We start from the raw sequence: 20337 nt of genomic DNA, 5'->3' as shown, positions 1-20337 counted from the left end.
TCTGAATCGTCGAACGACGGTGACGATCAGTGACCTTTTCGGGCACGTTGCGACGCCGGCGGTCTTTTGCGACAACGACGAGCTAACCGGCACGACTACCCGCGATCTTCTCTCGGCGAAGAGAGTGGCGTACGTGAAATCGCAATCGTTGGACCGCACATGGAGATAGCAGCGCTGTGTGTGTCACCACTTTGTTGACAAATATCGCGCGCGTCATAATAAGCGCCGCCGCCGCCAAAGTGTGCGGGGCTTAAAAGATGGGACGGCGGATGAGATCGTTTGGATGTGGTGGGGAAGGGGGTGAAATTTAAAGTATGTGGTTGGAATTTCACATGTGGTCCGATTTTGCCGGTTGGTGACAATCGTCGGTCAAACGGGCTGGATTTTTTAATAGTCATGGTGACAAAAGTGATTTGTTTTGTACACTCCAAATGATCAGTTAATCCTCTGACATCGATGAAACTACCTTTGATTGACAAATCATCTATCTACTATACCTACTATAGTGTCCTCCCCTCTTCTCCTAAGTTGTCAAACTGATGTTGACAGTTAAATCTCAAGATACGCCTATTTCCGAGCATAAAGTTCCGTGATTCTGACAGCTGTCAATCTGTTCAGTAATATAACCCTAATAACAACACCCATACTGTCAGAGAGGTAAATATTATAACGGTTTTACCGATTTAGTCCTTTCTTATCCGGTTTATATTTTTTTAAGCTGAATTTTCGGTATCAAATCAGGAAAACACAATCATTGTCATTTGCACGCAGTCACTCACTTTTCTGCAACCTCAGCAAACGTCAAACCAGTACAAGTTTGCTGCCGAATCGTTTTCCTTATCACCTCTGGACAGCAACAAGTTTGTACTGGATTGACGTTTGCTGAGGTTGCAGAAAAGTGAGGTTATGTCAATTCTGCCTTACGTCAATCGGTTTGATTGTAGATAAAGAATATATTCAGGTTCATTTCTCACCCCGAGAAGGCCAAATCGACCATTTCCGTAAGCCAGTTCTCGTGCCTCCGGAGATCGTCGCGACGCGACATCCCAGGGACAACTGGCGACGACGACGACGACGGCTCCGTCGTACGCGACTCATGTCGAATTACTCTCGATAAATAATGAACTCGATCATAAATTTATAAGCGTTAGGGGTAGGACACTAAATTAAATTGATAAAATTGTAAATATTTTGTTAGGATTTTTACAGCTATTTATCCACTTGAAGGATTTTTGTTTTCTTAATTTTGACAGTTTTGTTTACCTTTGCTTGAATATTCTGTCTTAGTGTCCAACCCCTGGTATAAACATCGCGATCACTTTTGCGTCGTCGAATGACGTTAGTCGGTTGACGATTTTTTTTCCTTTGAGTGTATATGTGTTTGGACTTTGGGATCACTTCATTTTGGGGCCTGGTCGACGTTGATAAACACACACACACGCGTGCCGCGTAACGTAACAAAGGCTAAAGTAAACATAAATATCCGCAAAGTTTAAATAAACCAACCACGAGTTATAAAAAACGCACAGATCGCTTCATAAGCGCGCGCGGAATCTGCGGGATTATGTGCGTGATTTGTTTACAGAGGGACACTGAGGAAAAATAACACTTTATTTTTAGTGAAAGTTCATCACCACATCTGAAATTTAACCCAATCTGACATTTGCCTCAGAACTCAATTTTGAGAAGGTCTGTTTCACACGAAACCTGAGTTAGTAAGGTTTTAGTTGAACTTCACCCAAACTTTTTTCACCGTGTCGCCGTTTAACGCTGATGGATGAAGTCAAAAAACGGTTCGGCGGCTGAAACGAGCCGGATGATACCGAAATCAAACAAACCGGAGACCGGCAAACGAAAACACACATATTTGAGATGAAGAAATCCGGTAGCAATTTATGAGATGGTAGAATTTAGATAACACAAATGAGACTCTTTTTTTTCTCTGCGCTGTTGACACAGTCTCAATGATGCCGACGACGAGTTTGCTGAGCCAATATCTGGCCAAATTGTTTGGTTTTCAGACTGGAGTGTGATGGCGGGGACGCTCAATTGGATGGGTCCGCGGGGTCTCGCTGAGTCAATTGATCACGTACGCACGGCTAGACCGTAGACCAGTTGAACTAATTGGAGTTTTTCGAATGATACAGACAAACATTGTGGTAAATACAGGTCGTAAATGAGAAAAGAACAGTTTTCGAACCCTGATGAAGACGCAAAGTGCGTCGAAACGTCGGTTTGCAATCTCTAAAACTAAAGTTTTGCCAAGTCCTACTTTCTGCCTGATGTTTCAATCGTCAATCCCAGGCATTCCCCTAAACTCGAGTTTCCTACCGGAACCAATCCCGTCCGCGATTCGTTCCGGTAGCACAGCTTCAAATTTCAGGCCCGAAATAACTTCATTCCCTACGATTTCGTGATACCGCTCACTTGCACACAAAACGAAAACCGTTCCCGAATGAGGCAAGAAAAGACGAAAAATCCATCAACAAACCGCAGGGAGTATTTTGCGCACCACCACCCTGGGGATCGGAGTCAGACCACCCAGAGACCGGCCACTCTTGACCTATATGCGAAATGGTACTGGCCGGCCGGCCGGTTGTCTAAGGGAGGAAGTGCCCCCGCCGAGGTCTTCTAATGTAGATGTCGGTAGTCCGAGGCCACACAGGCGGAGTTTGCGCTGGATTAGAGCACGGATTGTCAGACGGGAAACACTGATAGTGCAGAGGTCATTTAAAGTTGGTTAGCTTTACATTCAGATAACCTCAAAAACTTTGAAACCTCAAAAAATTTGTCTCTACCAACAAACGGGTAGTTTTTACTCATTTTGCGAAGAAGAATCATTTTGACAATTTGAAGTAAAACTTTGCGTTATCACAAGTAAGCTGTCAAATATGGCAGGCTGTCAACTGTCAAGTTATGACAGTTACACGCTCTATGAAACCAACACAAAATATAGGTAAACTATGGGTAAACATTTCCAGCAGATAACAAGCAGCGCTTTCTCTGGTTCCCGTTCCCCGAACTGTCTCTCGATCACGCGCGCGGAATGTCCGCCCAGTAGTGTGGGAAAGAGGAAACAGTAATGTGGCCGAGGGCGGAAGTGGGCCCGTGTTGGAATGCCGGGCACGTCGTCGGCTGACGCGGCTACCGAGAAACAAAGGTTAGACCTGTGACCAAGTTTTAGTAACGGGGGAAACCCGCGTAAGATTCTCATTTTTGGGGTGGTGCGATGAGTTAGCATGGGACGTGAATTGCGCGTTGATTGGTCGCGGTAGAAGGTTCTGGAACAATTGCCAAATTTGTACGGATTTACGATCTTCCGAGCGCCAACCAGATGATAGCTGTAAAGCTTAATAAGCTCGATTCGGTGTGACGCCAAATCGGTCTTACTCAAAAATAAGTAAGTGAGACAAATGTCAGATTTGGGGTAACAGCACTCACATCAGAGTGATATTTACACAAATGTTATTGAGTTGTCAGTGAAATTTTGACGGATTCTGAAAGGTTACGGATGTGATCCGTTGATCCACTGGCGATCGTCTGACAACAAGAGTCACACGTTACATTCAGCTCCTGTAGAATAAGCATGAAAACGAACAGTGTCAACTGATCATTTCTATTGTACAGGGTTGTTACGGAAAGGTCGAAAAAAAATCCGCGCCAGATCCGCGCCGACCCCAAACCCCAATCCGCGCGTAATCCGCGCCATATAAAAAAAAATCGCGACAAACATAGAAGAGAGTAACATAATGAATGAAATTTTAAACGAAAAAAGTATAATACAGAAAGCATTACTGATCCGTTGATCAGTTGTGGATTCATATCCCACCTGCACCAAGTGGAACCTTTTCTGCCATTTCTGCAACAACATTAGCATTTTTTGTAACACTTTAAATATCGTTGCTTTAAAAACAAATTCAGGAAAAAAATTAAATTCAAAAATTAAAAAAAATTAAAACCCTAAAATAAATTACCAAATTATAAAATCTAGAGATTTTGTACTTGATAATTCTCATTTTATTATATTTTCTTCTCTAAATTTCTCTAAACTAAAATATGACTCCGAAAATGATTCGAACTAAGAAAATGGCAAAAAACAATAATTTAATAATTTAATAATCTAACAATTTAATAATTTAATAATTTAATAATTTAATAATTTAATAATTTAATAATTTAATAATTTAATAATTTAATAATTTAATAATTTAATAATTTAATAATTTAATAATTTAATAATTTAATAATTTAATAATTTAATAATTTAATAATTTAATAATTTAATAATTTAATAATTTAATAATTTAATAATTTAATAATTTAATAATTTAATAATTTAATAATTTAATAATTTAATAATTTAATAATTTAATAATTTAATAATTTAATAATTTAATAATTTTATAATTTAATAATTTAATAATTTAATAATTTAATAATTTAATAATTTAATAATTTAATAATTTAATAATTTAATAATTTAATAATTTAATAATTTAATAATTTAATAATTTTATGATTTTATAATTTTATAATTTTATAATTTTATAATTTTATAATTTTATAATTTTATAATTTTATAATTTTATAATTTTATAATTTTATAATTTTATAATTTTATAATTTTATAATTTAATAATTTAATAATTTAATAATTTAATAATTTAATAATTTAATAATTTAATAATTTAATAATTTAATAATTTAATAATTTAATAATTTAATAATTTAATAATTTAATAATTTAATAATTTAATAATTTAATAATTTAATAATTTAATAATTTAATAATTTAATAATTTAATAATTTAATAATTTAATAATTTAATAATTTAATAATTTAATAATTTAATAATTTAATAATTTAATAATTTAATAATTTAATAATTTAATAATTTAATAATTTAATAATTTAATAATTTAATAATTTAATAATTTAATAATTTAATAATTTAATAATTAAATAATTTAATAATTTAATAATTTAATAATTTAATAATTTAATAATTTAATAATTTAATAATTTAATAATTTAATAATTTAATAATTTAATAATTTAATAATTTAATAATTTAATAATTTAATAATTTAATAATTTAATAATTTATTAATTTAATAATTTAATAATTTAATAATTTAATAATTTTATAATTTTATAATTTAGAACTTGAGAACTTTCTTTAAAAAATAAGAATTTAAGAATTAAAAAAATCCATGTTAATTTTTTTGTAATTTTTCAATGAGAGAATTCATATTTCTTTTTGCGTTTTTGAGTTTGCAAGTTTTGGCAATTTCAATTTATGAATTCTATATTTTTTTGTTTAATTGAATATGTAAATTCTGAAATTTTCAATTTTAGACAGAGATTTTAGCAGATTGCTAAGTGGATTTCGTCATGTTTTGATAATTGGGAGTAGAACCAATTCTACCTAAATCAGAGTGACAACAGAATCTTTCAATTTTTAATAAACCACAAATTTCAAAATTTAAATTTAAGATTGTAAAAACTTAAAAAATCTAAAAGATCTAAAGCTTTATGAAATTCTGCAATTTTTCGAATTTTGAAATTATGAAATTGTAATTAATATTATCGCACAATATTTATTGTTTGCTATATTAAAAAATGCCTTGGAAACTTTGGAAGCCTGTACCGAACAAAAAAAATCTAAGGGTTAAATCCAATCCGGAACATACCCTAAGAATCATTTATGTACATCCTTATGTTTAAATCTTTGGAAAAAGTTTAAAATATGAGTCAGAAGATAAAAATTAAATGTATTACGTGAATAATTGTAGAAAAATATTTAAACCAGGTCAGCAATTGTTAACAAAAACTATGATTCGTAATGTTATGTAAAATTTATATAAGAAATCTCAATACATTTTTAAAAATAAACGCTTCTTGAAGATTATTTTGAAGATTCGTATTAAGAAAAAAAAACAATGAATAATTTTCAGAAGAAAATTTTCTTCATTAAAAACTTCTTAGAAATTGATGTTTTTGCACTCAAAGAAAAAGATAGAACTTATTTAATTGCTTATAATATTTTCCTTTGTAACTTGAAAGAAATTCTATCGTTCTCATTTATTTTATTTATGAAAATTGCTATCCGCGCGAAATCCGCGCCTGAACAAAATTAGCCAGCAAATCCGCGCCAGATCCGCGCGATACGCGCCATCCGCGCCATCCGCGCGATCCGCGCCGTCCGTAACAACCCTGATTGTAGCTACACCTTCTCCCAAACCAAAACTTCAAGTTATGTTTAGAATGTTTAACTAACCCCTTCCAACCAACTTCCGCGGGTCATCGCGCGCAGCGCGCCTCAATGAAAACCGACGACACGATCCTCGCCATGAATGAAAAACGCACGCGCTCGCGCCACGATCATGAATGAGAGATTACGAATGTGTCCATTGAGTACCTACATTGCAAGCACCGGTCCTCTTTCTATCGCTCAGCACAGTTTTATAAAACTGTTGTTTTTCCCCGCTGTCCACAGCTGTTGCCAGACAACTCCGCGCTGATAATTGTATCAGGCACAGAGCTATGGTCGAAATTACGAACCATAAAAAAAAAACACTACAAAATGACATTACCTCCGCAGCGCAGCGCTAGTCTGGGACGTGGCCGGAATGTTGATGAGCACGACCCGGCTGGAGGTTGGCCAACCAAAGTTGTCTCGTCGGACCGCGTACGGGAACCTCGGCACACCCTCCTGTCCCCGCTTGCAAAATAGGGGTTGTGCCTTTATTGGTTGGGGGGGTGCCATTAATTGGCGGAAAGTCCCGCGAGGACCACCCAGAAATTGATTCTCGCCGGCACATTAAGGTTATCAGTGTTCTGGGTAGCGGCGGCGCTCCGGAATGGAACAGTGAGTTGGTTCAGCAACCTTGACTGACAATCGCCGACTGGGGTGGTTCATGGCTTGAGGAGTAGATCTGATAGCTTGGACGAGTCAGAGCCGATTAGCAGAACAGCATGATGGTTTTAGCCAAAATGATCTACGAGCAAGGTGATTACACCTTCTATGGCGTGATCGAGGTCTCTTAATCCCTTAGTACTGAGTTTGGGTGTTCTACAGGTTATCCATGATAGTTCTAGTATGTTCAGTTCGCGAAGGTCGCGGAACCAATAGGTACTACTGTGATTTCATTATAAGTTGGAGTACATGTAGTTACGGCCAAAGTATCTAGTTCATCTGTGGACTTCCGCAAGTTTCGATCGAAGTGACTACCGCCGTAACGTTGAAAAAGTAGATGGTTTTCGACATCGGGTCATGTTTGGATAGCTTCAGGGACAGGGTGGAAGTATCAAAAACTAGTCCACTGATGTATTGAGGTGTATCGAAACATCTGTGGACTTCTGCGAGTTACGTTCAAACGGTCTACCGTCGTAACAAGGCAGAGGTTGGTAGTTTTCAACCTCGGATCATATTTGCATAGCTTTAGAGAGTTTCAAGGAACTTCAACCGCTTAGTGGAAATGTTCAAGGTCATCTGTGGATTTCTGAAAGCTACATACGAATTGTTAAACGCCGTAACGTGGCCAAGATTGGCAGTTTTCGACCATGGATCTTATTTGCATTGCTTCAGGGAGAAGCTGGAAGTATCAAGGACTGTTCTACTGATGTATTGAGGTATATCAAATCGTCGGTGGACTTCTCGGAATAAGGTCGTTGTGTCTACCGCATTAACGTGGCAATTTTTGGCAGTTTTCGACCCTGGATTATATTTGCATAGATTCAAAGAGTATCAGGGAATTTCAATTGAATAGTTGAGTTGTTCAAGGTCACCTGTGGACTTCCGGAAGTTACGATCGAAGTGGCTACCACCGTAGCGTAGCAATGGTAGAGATTTTTGGACTTCGGATCATACTCTGATTGCTTCAGGGAGTATCAGGGACTATTCTACTGGTCACCTGTAGACTATCAGAAGTAAAGGCCAAAGTGTCTATCGCCGTAAGGAGATAGAGCAGCAGCAGTTTTTGATCTCGGATCATACTCGGATAGCTTCAGGGAGTAGCAGGTATTGATCTAATGATATGTTAATGATATATTCTAGGTCATCTGTGGACTATTGGGAGTTACGAAGAAGTGTCTATCGCCGTATCGTGGCAAATGTGGATGGATTTCAATTTTGGATCATACATGCGTAGATTCAAGGAGTATCGTTTAATGGTACGACGAGATGTTCTAGATCATCTGTCAATATATCAGGTCAATATAAATCTTCTAGATGTACAACATTAATGATCTACAGGCTCAATGGGACCGTATATCGAGTTACTACAGCGACCCTGTTCAAATTAGTGCTAATCAGGTCAATCAGCATCTTCTTGAGATGTAGAGCTTAAGATCTACCCACTGAATGAGAGATATTCCAGGGCCAACTAGCTTCTATTTCAGAAACCAGGAAGTCCACTATCACCGTATTTCGAGCCGAAGATCTGCAAGTCACTTCTCACAGCAAACAATTGCACCATTCGCAACTTCCGGTCCGAAATTAAACCATCAACCAAGCAAAAAAAAAACAAATCCCAACTTCTGCTACCTTTTCCCAAACTCTCCGTCCATCACCGCCGAGGTCTAATGGCGTTAAATGGCGATTCTCGGAGGGTGGTCCTCCGACAGAGAGAGAGAGAGAGAAATACATTTGCGCCACCGCCGTATTGTGTGGCACATTTCTCGTGCTTTTTTTTCCTCCTTTCGTCATCATCGCCGCTGCCGTTGTCTGTCCAATACGAGGCGATTTCTCCGCGCGCCAAGGTAATTCAGGTAGCCGCCAATCTGGTGTGGCAGTAAAACTTGATTTCTGCGTCCCTTGCGGGCTCTTGCCGGCGCGACCGCAGGTCGTCATTTTCGGGCGAAATTACATCGCGGCGGAGTTTGGGCGAAACTGAGTCATCTCCCCGCTGAGGGGTTACGCCTAGGACCTTCGGGTTCTCTCCCCTTAGAGTGTCCCAAGTGTCGACCGTGACGGATAGAGCAGCAGCAGCCACAGAACAAATTTTCCAATTCCTCCTATTCCGGGCCTTCTCACGTTTCCTCGACTGAGGGAACGATCGCTCTGCGCGACTGAGTTGTATTCAGCTGGGATCAACCGTTCGTCGCCGTTCCTTCGGCCTTTCGTTTCGCCTTAATTTTCCACTTCTCTTAATGTTTGTTATTCAGCCTTCTCTCCCTTTCCTGCCCCGATGACCTGCCCGACTCCCGGCTCTTTGTCCAAGATCTTTCGTTTTTTTTCAGCTTTACTCTCGAATCATTTTTCAAGTTTTCTTTCATTCCACACATTTCCAGGCCCGGCGCAGATTGAGTTGTAATGGCTAATGGAATATCTCTCCTTCTCTGGAGACCCTCGTGGACCGTGGACGACGACGAGGAGGTGGTCCAGATGACGTTGATGATGATTGTGATGACGACGTCTTTACTAGAGATGTGGAATGGAGACCTCACCTCGGCGATCCGATCCCGTTTCTTGGAGTTGTTGTTGTTGTTGCAACACTATTCAGGAAGAAGATCTGTTTGCCGCAGCCCGCTCGCTCTCACACAAGAGGGATGACTTTCGGGAAGGACTCGGGCTTCTTCAAAGGTCACCACGCCGACGACGACGCCGACGTTGACGCTGAAGTTGGTTCTGCTTGTTTAACAGTAATTCCCGGTCGTCCCTTCCCAGGAATGCAAATAAAGGAATGAAATGGGAGCAATACACTTTGCTTTGCTGAACTGCTGTTGCTGCTGCTGGCGTGGCACATGTAATTCAATGCAAACAGCAAACTTCTTGTGCGCCGAGGGTCTTTGGAGTGCGAGAGAGGGGAAAGGAGGCCAAGGATGTTTTGTCTTGATATAGGAATGATTCTGTGTTTTTCTTTGCACTTTTTTTTTGCGATGGCAATGAATGGTTGTAACACCATTGAATGAGGTCAGCATGTTTGCGCAGTGTTTACCGTCGTGGTGGGGAATTAATGGGAAACTGGTGCAATTGAGATGTTTTAAAGGGATGATCCTTCGGAGAAGTAGTGGACAAATGACTACCTAAGAAGGTTACAATTACAGTGATTTTATAAACTAAAATGTATGAAACTTTAACAATTTGCATTTTCAATGAAATTGAATACAGATATTTGGCTTTTCAGCGCAATCTAGGACATTGCCAAAAAAGCAATTCAGTTGTGAGTCAAAAAACTATTCATTTCATTCCAGAGCAACTGATTTAGATTTGTATAAGAATTCGGTTGAATATAACCGATTTTCCATCTACTTAACGATCGGTAAACTAAAAATTAAAGAATTTTGATAAAGCTGTACCGAAATTTAGTAGTATTTTTTTTACCATGCTAGAGATTTCTGTAAAAATTCGTTTATTTGACAGATAATTTATCATTTTTAACTATACCAATTTGCACCAGTTAATTCAGTAAAAAAAGAAATTTTGAAAAACCAGAAAACAGAGTAATTCTCTAAATATGGAAAAGTAGTTTCTTTCAAAATTTATATTCCCAATAAACCAACTTAGTTTGTTAGGACTTAAACTAATAGAATTCATATTTTATGTTCCCTGATATTTGGGTAATGTTGAGGAAATAAATACAATTTCTTTTTTGAAAGAAAGCTACAATGGATTCGTTGAACTCTTTTGCACATCAAAAAAAAAACGAAAAGTGTGTTAATGAGGCCATTACATAATGTTTTAAAAATTTTCTTAAATTTTGAAAATAATTTGATATAAAACTAGTTGTTGAAACTTATTCATTAGGTATCAAATCAATTACAACAAATTATTATTATTTAATGGAAAATCGTAATAAACTAATATAAATAGAATTGTTTGTTTTTTTTCTATTTACAATCAAACAAAAAAACTGTATGAGTTTTTGGATCACGGACATCTAGTTTCATTTTTTTTAAATAAATGAGCAATCATCAAAAGCTATTAAGAAGAGCAAATTTGACATAAAGTCTTGTCATTTTAAAATTTTCCGCAAAAACTTTATCGATTTTATTTTTACATTGAGATTTTTAACTCCAGAGTTTTTTTTTTTTTTGATAAGGTTTTCACGGCGTGTTTTCTGGGCAACCTTAAGGAGAAAAAATAGTCATCACTACATTCAAAAGTGTCTTATAGGAAATTTTCTTAGCTTTCCAATGCTTCTAAGAGCGAAATGTTTTATCGGGAAATTTCTGAGATATCTCTATTTTAAGTTTTTTCTTTTGAAATCCTTGATCATTTATTGGAAACTTTTAAATAACAGTCCAGGAAACTTGTCAAATGATGTGTTTCATGTGTATTTTACTGACCATGTGCAAAATAAGACAAGAAACAACTTTGTAGAAAGTTGCAAACCGCTAAACATTTTGAAAATGAAATTTAACCGAATTTTTGAATATGTGGGATTTATTCAAATAATAAAATAATAAAACCGTTATTATATTATTTTAACAAGAACAAATAGATTATTACATAATTGATGTGTACAAATAACACCGGTCTGCTCTGATTCCGCTTGGAATTAGCTGATACAACCGAAATTTCTACAGGTTTGAGATTGATAGGGTATTACAAGATTTTTATGAATAAATGTCATATTTCCTTAATCAAACACTAACTAGTTGCATGGATACAAAACATGTTTTATTCTCGAAATTATACTGCAAATTACTGTTGCTAGCTTTAGGAGAAATACCTTTCATTGGTATGAAATGATTGTTTCAGTTTTTTTTTTGTTTTAAATGATCATGGAATTAGCAATATTTTAGAAGTTTATAAGACTCTCATCTTCAAATTCATCTTAAAAAAATATACATGTCTTGATTTTTGTTTAAATAGTTTGGAAAGAAAGTTTCTGTTAGATTTTTTTTTGTTAACATACTATTTGATTTTTGTTCAAACAAAAATAAATGTCTGTGACGGTGTTTTCAGAATTCTGAATTGGAAGACTCGAGTTTTATTGCTACTTTTAAGTGCATTTTCTACAGAAAACATTTTATAAAATTTTATCTTTATTTTATACTCATGAAAATATGACTATTGAAGCTTGCTACAGTAATACGTAGTACATTTTCGATTTCAAATCATATTTGTATTTATGTTCCTGGTTAATGTTTGCTTAAGAAAATATCAAATTTATTCATTAAAATTCAATAATACCATTAACAATCACAAACCTGCCAAAGTTTCAGTTGAATCAGCTAAATGAGAGTAGACACGTGATATTTGTACAAAAAAAAATGTAATTATCAAATAATTCTTGTAAAAAATACATTTTTACACTGTTTTATTATTTTAGTTTCTGAATAAATCCCATATATTGAAAAACTTAGACAAAACATAATTTTCAAAATGTTTAGCGGTTTGCAACCTTCTACAAAGTTGTTTCTTGTCTTACTCATCAAAATGTGCAAACATTTTGATGAGAAAATGACTCATGAAACACATCATTTGATAAGTTTTTTGAACTGTTAGTATAAAGTTTCCAATAAATAATAAAGGAATTTAAAACCAAAAAACTTAAAATAGAGATATCTCAGAAATTTCCCGATGAAACATTTCACTCTTAGAAGCATTGGAAAGCTGAGAAAATTTCCTATAAGACACATTTGAAAGTGGCGATGACTATTTTTTCCTGATAAGGTTGTTCTAGAAAACACGCCGTGGTTTTTTATAAACATATGAAAAACAATAGATTATAGATCCTTTTAAAAAAAACTGTAGAATTGTTAATAGAATTTTCACACGCTTTTTATAAATTTTGGAAATTTGCAAACTTTTAGTCTATTGCTTGGAAACAGACATATAACTCTATGAACATAAATCTTTCAAGAATGAAAATTTCACTCCTAGAGTAAATTTTCAAAACAACCTATGAGTCATGGGTTTCCTATGCAAATAATACCTTTTGAAAATTTAATCTAGATTTTACGTTTTTGTCTCCTTCTTCAATATTTCGACATAAATTCGGGGGGGCAAACAAATTTTTTACTGCTCAAACAATACATTTTCATTTACAAATCATTAAAAATTATTTAGAAACATCGTTATTTGTTATCATTTATCATTGCATTTTTGGTATAATAAAGGCATTTAGAATAATTTTACAAATCTTGAATTTTAAGAACACATATTGAAAAAAGAAGGTAACTCTTGAAAACATAATCATGAATTCTTATAATGTATGAAGCATTTTGTGTTATTGTTTTACAAAAAAAAAATAAAAAATATAAATTAGGCTGAAATTTTTAATTAGGTTCATTTTTTAAAAGCATAGTAGTCTCATCAGTAATGGGAACCACGAATATTAAATTCCCAACTATATTCGAAGTAATGAAATATTCATGGAATTTAATCAAGCATAATGTGAGTTTTTTTTTATCAGTTTCAGCACGTAAATTATAGTGTGAACCAGGGGTGCCCAACCTTTTGGCCCTGCGGGCCAGATCTGATGAATTTGAACTAATATTTGATAAAGGTTGAAGATGTTAACACATTTTTGTTCAATTTTTATTATTGGGTTCTTTTAAAGAAAATAAATAAAAGAAGTAGTGTTGCAAATAAGATTCCTAAATTTTGATTTTAAGAATGAAAAAGAAGGATAACATTCAAAAATGACTTTATTTGAGTTATTTTATTTTTTGTATGTTTAAAATTGTAGAGTTATTGTTTTTAACGATTACAATTTTTATAAAAAAAAAAACATTCAAATTTCAACGGTCGTTGCAATTTTTTAGGTTTAATTTCCTCAACACTGCGATATAAAAAATCAATGAAACATGATAAAATTTATTCAAACGAAATTTGGATTCGAATATCGAATATCCCTTTTAAAAAACAAACTTTTTTGCGTTTTTGTGCACCTTTATTCAAATATTTTAAAAAATATTTTAAAATGATTTTAAACACAAGCTAAATTTAAAAAGTGTAAAAAATATGTATTAAATCATTTTTAATTCGTTATTTTCCAAATTCAAGGTTTATGAAAAAATATATTTTTGCTCTCTTATTTCATGCCCCATTGAGACATTATTTTTATATTTTTAAAATATTGGCCGCGATCTATTCTCAGTATGAATAATTTGCCTTTTTAAGCTTCATTAAAAAAAACTTTATCACTGAAAAGTTGTTCTGGAAAAATTCATTAGCTTTTGCTTACTTATTTATTTGAAAATATATAAAATAGAAAAAAATCGATTTGAACCGAAAGAAATTCAAATTTAGTGTCTTTTTGTACATTTTTGGACAACAATCCAAGTTTTTTATAAATTTCACAATTTTACGAAATGGATCATTTTGTTTTCTTGCAAAATTTTTCAGTTTGGAAATATCAATGTAGAAATTACAAGAATTAAATTCAAACATGAAGAATGTTGTTATAATATTATAAAATTTGATCTTAAGATTATTTTTTTAATTCAGACAATCAATTTATTTATTTAATATTTTATGAACAGCCTTAAGGGCCGGTCATAGAATTATTTTGAAAAGCCGTCGCGGGCCGGATGAAATGGCTTCAAGGGCCGTTGGACAGACCTGGTGTAAACAATCCTCGCTTGTTCATCCCGTGTAGCAAATATTTCAGGAGTTCCACAAGAACTTCTCAGAAAAGTTCCAGCATAGCAATTTTGAACGCGGTATGCTAAATTTCTCTGCAATGATGTTTGAAATTGGAGTAAATTATCCAAATTGCGTGAATAAATTACTGGCTTCACTGTTTGATTTGATGTAAATTGGCTAATTTAGATGTGAATTCACATGTAAAAATATTACATCACCAGTGCTGTAATTTTTTCCAGGTTAGAAAATAAATCAAAATAATTGATTAAAAAAAGTATTTTGCTGACAAATTTTTTATACCAAACCAAACTTAATGAGAATTAACTAAAATATTTCATAATGTTTTGGAACTCACCATTAATTAATAATAATGAATTCAGGTTAAATAATGCTTCGTTTATTGTTTACTTTGATAATGACAATAACGCGATATTTTTGTTTGTTTTCATATATTTTTGTTGTAAAAATCGTTCACAATAATTTTCGAAACAAATAAAATTGTCATCTTTTGTTGATAACATATTTTTTTTTTGTCCGCCTTGTGGGCAGATATTGGGATTAGTTCACCTCGACCGTCCTAGCGACTATCTTTTGTGATTCCCTGTTATACTCTTAAGGCTGCAATTTTTGCTCGAATCTTATTGAGAAGAATCAAGCTATCTGTTTACAGTCTTTTTTCCAATGCACATATACACTGGTAGAGTGCGCCTGAACGCAGTGCGTTGAAGCGTGGTTGTGCGAAAGGAAGAATTCTCCTCTCGTGTTTTTTGAGTCCGAACACTCATCGTATCTGTTAGCGCATCTTCGGCTAGTTGGCCAGTCAACTATCTTCCGAAGTGCACAGATCAGCCGAAGCTAAGTAGTTGTAGTTGACCTAGCGAAGGAGAAATGAGCAACTTTTGAAGAATTGTTGTGGCTCGCAGGCTGTTGATGTCCAACTTCAAATGATGAGGACGGACGGGGACTGGAGCGGTCCCTGTTGGCTATTTTTAGATCTCTCCCCTTTGTCATCAGTTTTTCGGCTCTCTCGTATTGACCCGACTGTCGTCAGTTGGCATTGGAGCTCTTCGCCGAGTAGTCCATTTTTGACTAACTCGAGGTTTCTCCAAAGCGCAGACAGCAGGGAAAGAAAAACCTGTACTGATTTTGCGGGATGACCAAAGCTCCAAAGCTGCCACCCGAGGATTGAACCTCTGACCTTCCGCTTGTTAGGCGGATCCCGTAACCACTCGACCACGGGAGGTTGGCAACATATAAAAATATTAAACTCGATGCGAAAAAAATACAAATAATTTTATTACGAGATTATGAATAACACTGGCCTACAAAAATTGACAAAAATGACTGCGTAGGCTCAACTCGAAGGGAAGCATGAAGTTTGGGGTCCCCAGAAACACATGTATTTTTATATTTTCCAAAATATTTAGACAGTTCCGAATGGTTTTTTTTCCAAAGTTTGTATGAAGAATTAGCTCGGTTCGTCGCTGATGCATACAAGCAAAAAAAGCAGAAAAAAAGAGAAAAAAACCTTTGGTTTGTGGTTCATAAACTGTACATAAAATATTTTGATTCACCTGTCAGCCATCAAAAGCTCTGTTAAACTTTCCAAAAATGGAAACAAAAAAAACACGACCTACCTTTTCAATTTGATCGAGCGCGATCGCCGCGTCGAACCAGCTAGTCCTAATGTAGAGGTCGGAGAACACTTTCTCGTCCACGGTGTCCCCGTGGGTGTCAGGTACTCGCGGCAAACTATCCATCGTGGGCACCACCATTCTTCCTATGCTTATTTGATACTTTTTTCTCTCTAGATTCTTACTAGAAGAATCTTTTTCTTGCAGAACTAACTAGTCACACTTGGTGCGATTTTCTTTTCGATTGGTCGTTGGGGGTTTGAGGTTTTCGAACTATTTTTGTTGTTTCACACTGACTTACAACCGATCGAATTCTTCATTTTCGGTTGCGAGCCGTTTTGTCACTGTTGGATTTAGCTTTTTCTTCTTCCCGGGTAGGATTACCATAAACATGCTTCATCTTATTCGTAGCAGCAACAGCAGCATAGCAGCATATATTATGTGGAACGGAACGGACTGTGTAAGCGGGAGAGACACAATAATAATCTGAACTTCGATACTCCCACTCGTAGGCACGACACAGACGTCGACGACACTTTTTTTTTCTTCTATATTCGAGGCAGACACACTATTTCGAGTTTTGTCGTACTCTGCAAAGACCTTCACACTGGGATTCCAACTCACAAACTCCCTTCAAAATAAGCTTCTTCCCATCATGCCATCATCATCCTCCTCCTCGTCATTCTTCTGTTTTGCTTCACCATGCTCTCTCTCTGCACCTTCCCCTTCTCGAATAACACCCAGAGACGACCCTTCGGGAGGTTCCCGTCACTGCTGCTGCATACCGAAGAACCCTCTCTTCTTGGAATGGATCCTGCCGACTTCAGGACCTTCAGCGGACCCCGAAAACAAAAATGTTGTGCGTGTACGAGAATTCTCGGTAAAAACAAAAAGAAACAAACTTTATCTTTCACATGACATCTCACTCCGGGGTGGTGGGTGTCGTCCGGAGAATCGAACCTAGACTCCCTAGGTTGCGCGCGATCACCCTTGATCACAACACACCAGCTCGACCTTTACTTTGCTTTGCTTGCTTGCGTTTAATCCAATTCCAGATCGCTGATCGCGCCGAATTTTCCGGCCGTTCGAAAAATTCACTCACTTTTGACACTTGCGATCGGGTTGCGATCGCACACAGGAAAAGGCGCGCGCGCACGGCGATTTGCTTCTGGGAGGTAGAATCGGCGACGACGAAGACGACGCGGAACGACAATACAACACAGACTAAACTGACTCTGTGACTCTGAACTGAACACTGCTCGCACTGCTCGTAGTGTAGTGTAGTGTGGTGTGTGGGCTCCTCTCTCTTCTTGGGTGGGATTTCTTGTGCTTGGCTGGCAGGAGGATCGCACTCGACTTTGCGTCCGCACTTCGCGATTGTTTTCGATTAAATAAAGTCGGCCATCTTAGTCTGCTGGTGTGATGGTGCTGGTCGTCGGAGCGATGTTGTGGACGTGTGGAGTTTGTGTGAGCGGGAGAGCGAAAAAAGAGAGGAGAGATTCTCTCTGTTTGAGAGAGACTTACGCATACAGACAGCATCTTGGAGGATCGACTACACAGGCGTAAAGCTTCCAGTGACTGCACCCAAACGACAACTTTAAAAATGTCATGCATTTTTTGTTCAAATTAGTGCATGTCATCAGTTTATTAGACATCAGAAAAACAAAAATCAAAGAAGACCGGCCCGTGGCTTAATGGCTACGGCTCCCGCCTCGTAAGCGGAAGGTTCCGGGTTCGTTTCCCGACCGGTCTCCTTGAAATTAATTGAACCTTGAATATGAACAAAAAAACGCATGGAATCAGGTGGGATTCGAACTCACACCTTTGGATTGGTAATCAGATGCTCTAGCCACTCGGCCACCGAGGGGTTGACACCCCTTGAGTGAATTAATCCGTAGTGGTGAAATAATGTCGCAAGGCCATTTACTAAATAATACAACAATCCCTCTGCCAACAATTCCCCTACACACACCACACACCATATTCTATAAATAACTCGAAGTGGTTGGTACGGTATGTCCCCATTTCTTCTTCTTCCCCTGATGATTCCATGAAATGTGGGTTCCGTTCATAGAATCTGTCTCTTGCGGTTAATGCAACGCAGTAGGCCGGGCCGCTTTAGTGAGTGTAATACATTTCGGGGGTTCTCGAAAGTACTGCAATCATTAATAATGACAAGAAAGAACTTGAGGCGTAATCTAACCATAAGTTCTTCCCGGATGCTTTCTTCGGACTGGCTGCGCTTGTGTTCGATTAGATTAGATTAGATTATAGAAAAACAAAAATCAAAGAATCAAAAGACGAATTTTAAGAGAATGAGAGTAGATCTATCAAAGTTGTACTATGTTTTGTGTCATTCAGTTTTGAGTGTATGCATCATAAAGTTTTAACGTGAGCAGAAGGAGCAGGAGACTCAAATTAAGTCCAGTATATTGACGTTGGACTAAAATTGACTTTAAGGTGGTAGATGGTGTCTTTCACTTTTGGAGCAATGACTGTCAATGATGGTTCTGTAATGAAAAACAACACAAAGAAAACCATTTTTTGATTGAAACATTCTGAATCAAGATTTGAATGTTTTTCTAAAACAAATATGGCCGCTAAATAGCCGTTTGGAGAGGATACCTTCCAGAGCCTGAAAAGTGATTTCGACGGTAACATTTCAAAAGGCATCATGTACATTTTAACACTTTCTGGGTTATTGTATATTCTGAAAGTACTTCTAATAAGCTACCTGTCCACCAAAAATGAGCAAAAGTTACTTCAGTAAAGTCATGATTTTAAATAAAGTAACATAAACAAAATCTCGGCCATCAGCAGTCCCTGTTTATATAGCCCTGTCAACCTGTCAAACAAAAGGCTACATAAACCTCGTGACGAAAAAAAAGCAACATGAAAAAAGCGACATGTACATTCGGCGAAGTAAAACGAATCATAACAAAGCGCCCCCCTCAGTGACAGCAGGGTGATATCGACGTTGGTGATTTCAAAAGAAGTTATGTTTGTTTTTCTCAAATAAAATTACGGAAATAATGTTTTATTGAATATGGATGATCAAGTATCAACAAAAGCAACGTTTTTCATCGTTTGTTATCATTAGAACATCTTATTTTGCTTTTATATAAAAATGGTAATTGAAAATGGATGCTCAACATTCAAATGCGTTTTTCTCAAAACGCATGGTTTGTACATGATGCTTTTTGAAATGTTGGCATCGATTTGTTAGAAAAATAGAAGTGTTTTGAAAATTATTTCTGTATTTGTTGCATTGAAAATTCGTTTTATTTTTTGGAATATTGAGTACGCCATCAAATTACGCAAAAGTCACTTTGATGCCAAATTTTCAAATCATCACCATTTCAGGCTGAAAAGTATTTTTCAAATGTTCAATTAAAAGGGACCCTCCGTCACGAGATATTGAGAATCGGACCTAGGATTCGTGATCAAGGGACAAAATAACCCCTTTGTACCAAGTTTCATACAAATTGACAGAGCATCTGCTGTATGGTTTGGCGGAGAACGGCCCATTATTTTGATAAGCAGAAATTAGTTTTTGCGGTTGTAAATATTTCTTTTTTTTAAGTTTATGTCCTTTGACTCTGACCAAAATGGAGGGGTGGAGAAGCAAACAAAAATAGTTAAAAATATTAAATTACATGGCACAGTTTCAACAATTGAGTAAAAAAGTGAAATTTGTCAAATGCTTCCCGATTGTTATTAAACTTTTTATTACATAAAATTTATTCCCAAAAAAAGTATTTTTAAATTTTCGAGGCGTCTTTTGCGCTAGAGTTAAGGGTGGTGCTAAATCTGGTACTGGAAATATTATTTTTGAAACATAATATAAATATTTTAAGGTGATTCTTTTATATCTCTGAAACTATTGGTTCCAATATAATCTCAGCAATTTCAAACAAAAAAAAAATGTCTTAAGTTTTCTCATTTTTTTTTAATATTTTTTACACGGGTTTATTTCTTTCATAAAATAATTTAAAATCGCAAAAAATACCAACGGCCTATAAGGCTGGTACAAATATTTTTAAAAGTTTTTGTCACCCCCCCTTCAAAATTGGCCCGAAAAATCAGGGGGCAAAAAAAATATTTTTACAATAAACTTCAAAAATTTCAATGAAAATTCAAGTGCAACCAGCTGAAATCAA

General features: G+C 36.0%; 1 protein-coding gene across 1 annotated transcript in view; it reads right to left on the bottom strand.

The window, feature by feature from the left end:
• LOC120431028 (protein patched) overlaps positions 1-17571 on the bottom strand; it is a 44883-nt gene extending 27312 nt beyond the window's left edge. Inside the window, exon 1 of the mRNA XM_039596181.2 lies at positions 16181-17571. Coding sequence (XP_039452115.1) covers positions 16181-16318 — 138 coding nt within the window. The 5' untranslated portion in view covers positions 16319-17571. The remainder of the gene's footprint in view (positions 1-16180) is intronic.
• Between the last annotated feature and the right edge of the window lie 2766 nt (positions 17572-20337).

Source organism: Culex pipiens, chromosome 2 (assembly GCF_016801865.2).
Source record: "Culex pipiens pallens isolate TS chromosome 2, TS_CPP_V2, whole genome shotgun sequence".
In the NCBI taxonomy this organism is placed as follows: Eukaryota; Metazoa; Arthropoda; class Insecta; order Diptera; family Culicidae; genus Culex; species Culex pipiens.
The sequence above is the reverse complement of the archived record's forward strand: the minus strand, read 5'-3'. Positions and strand labels throughout refer to the sequence as shown.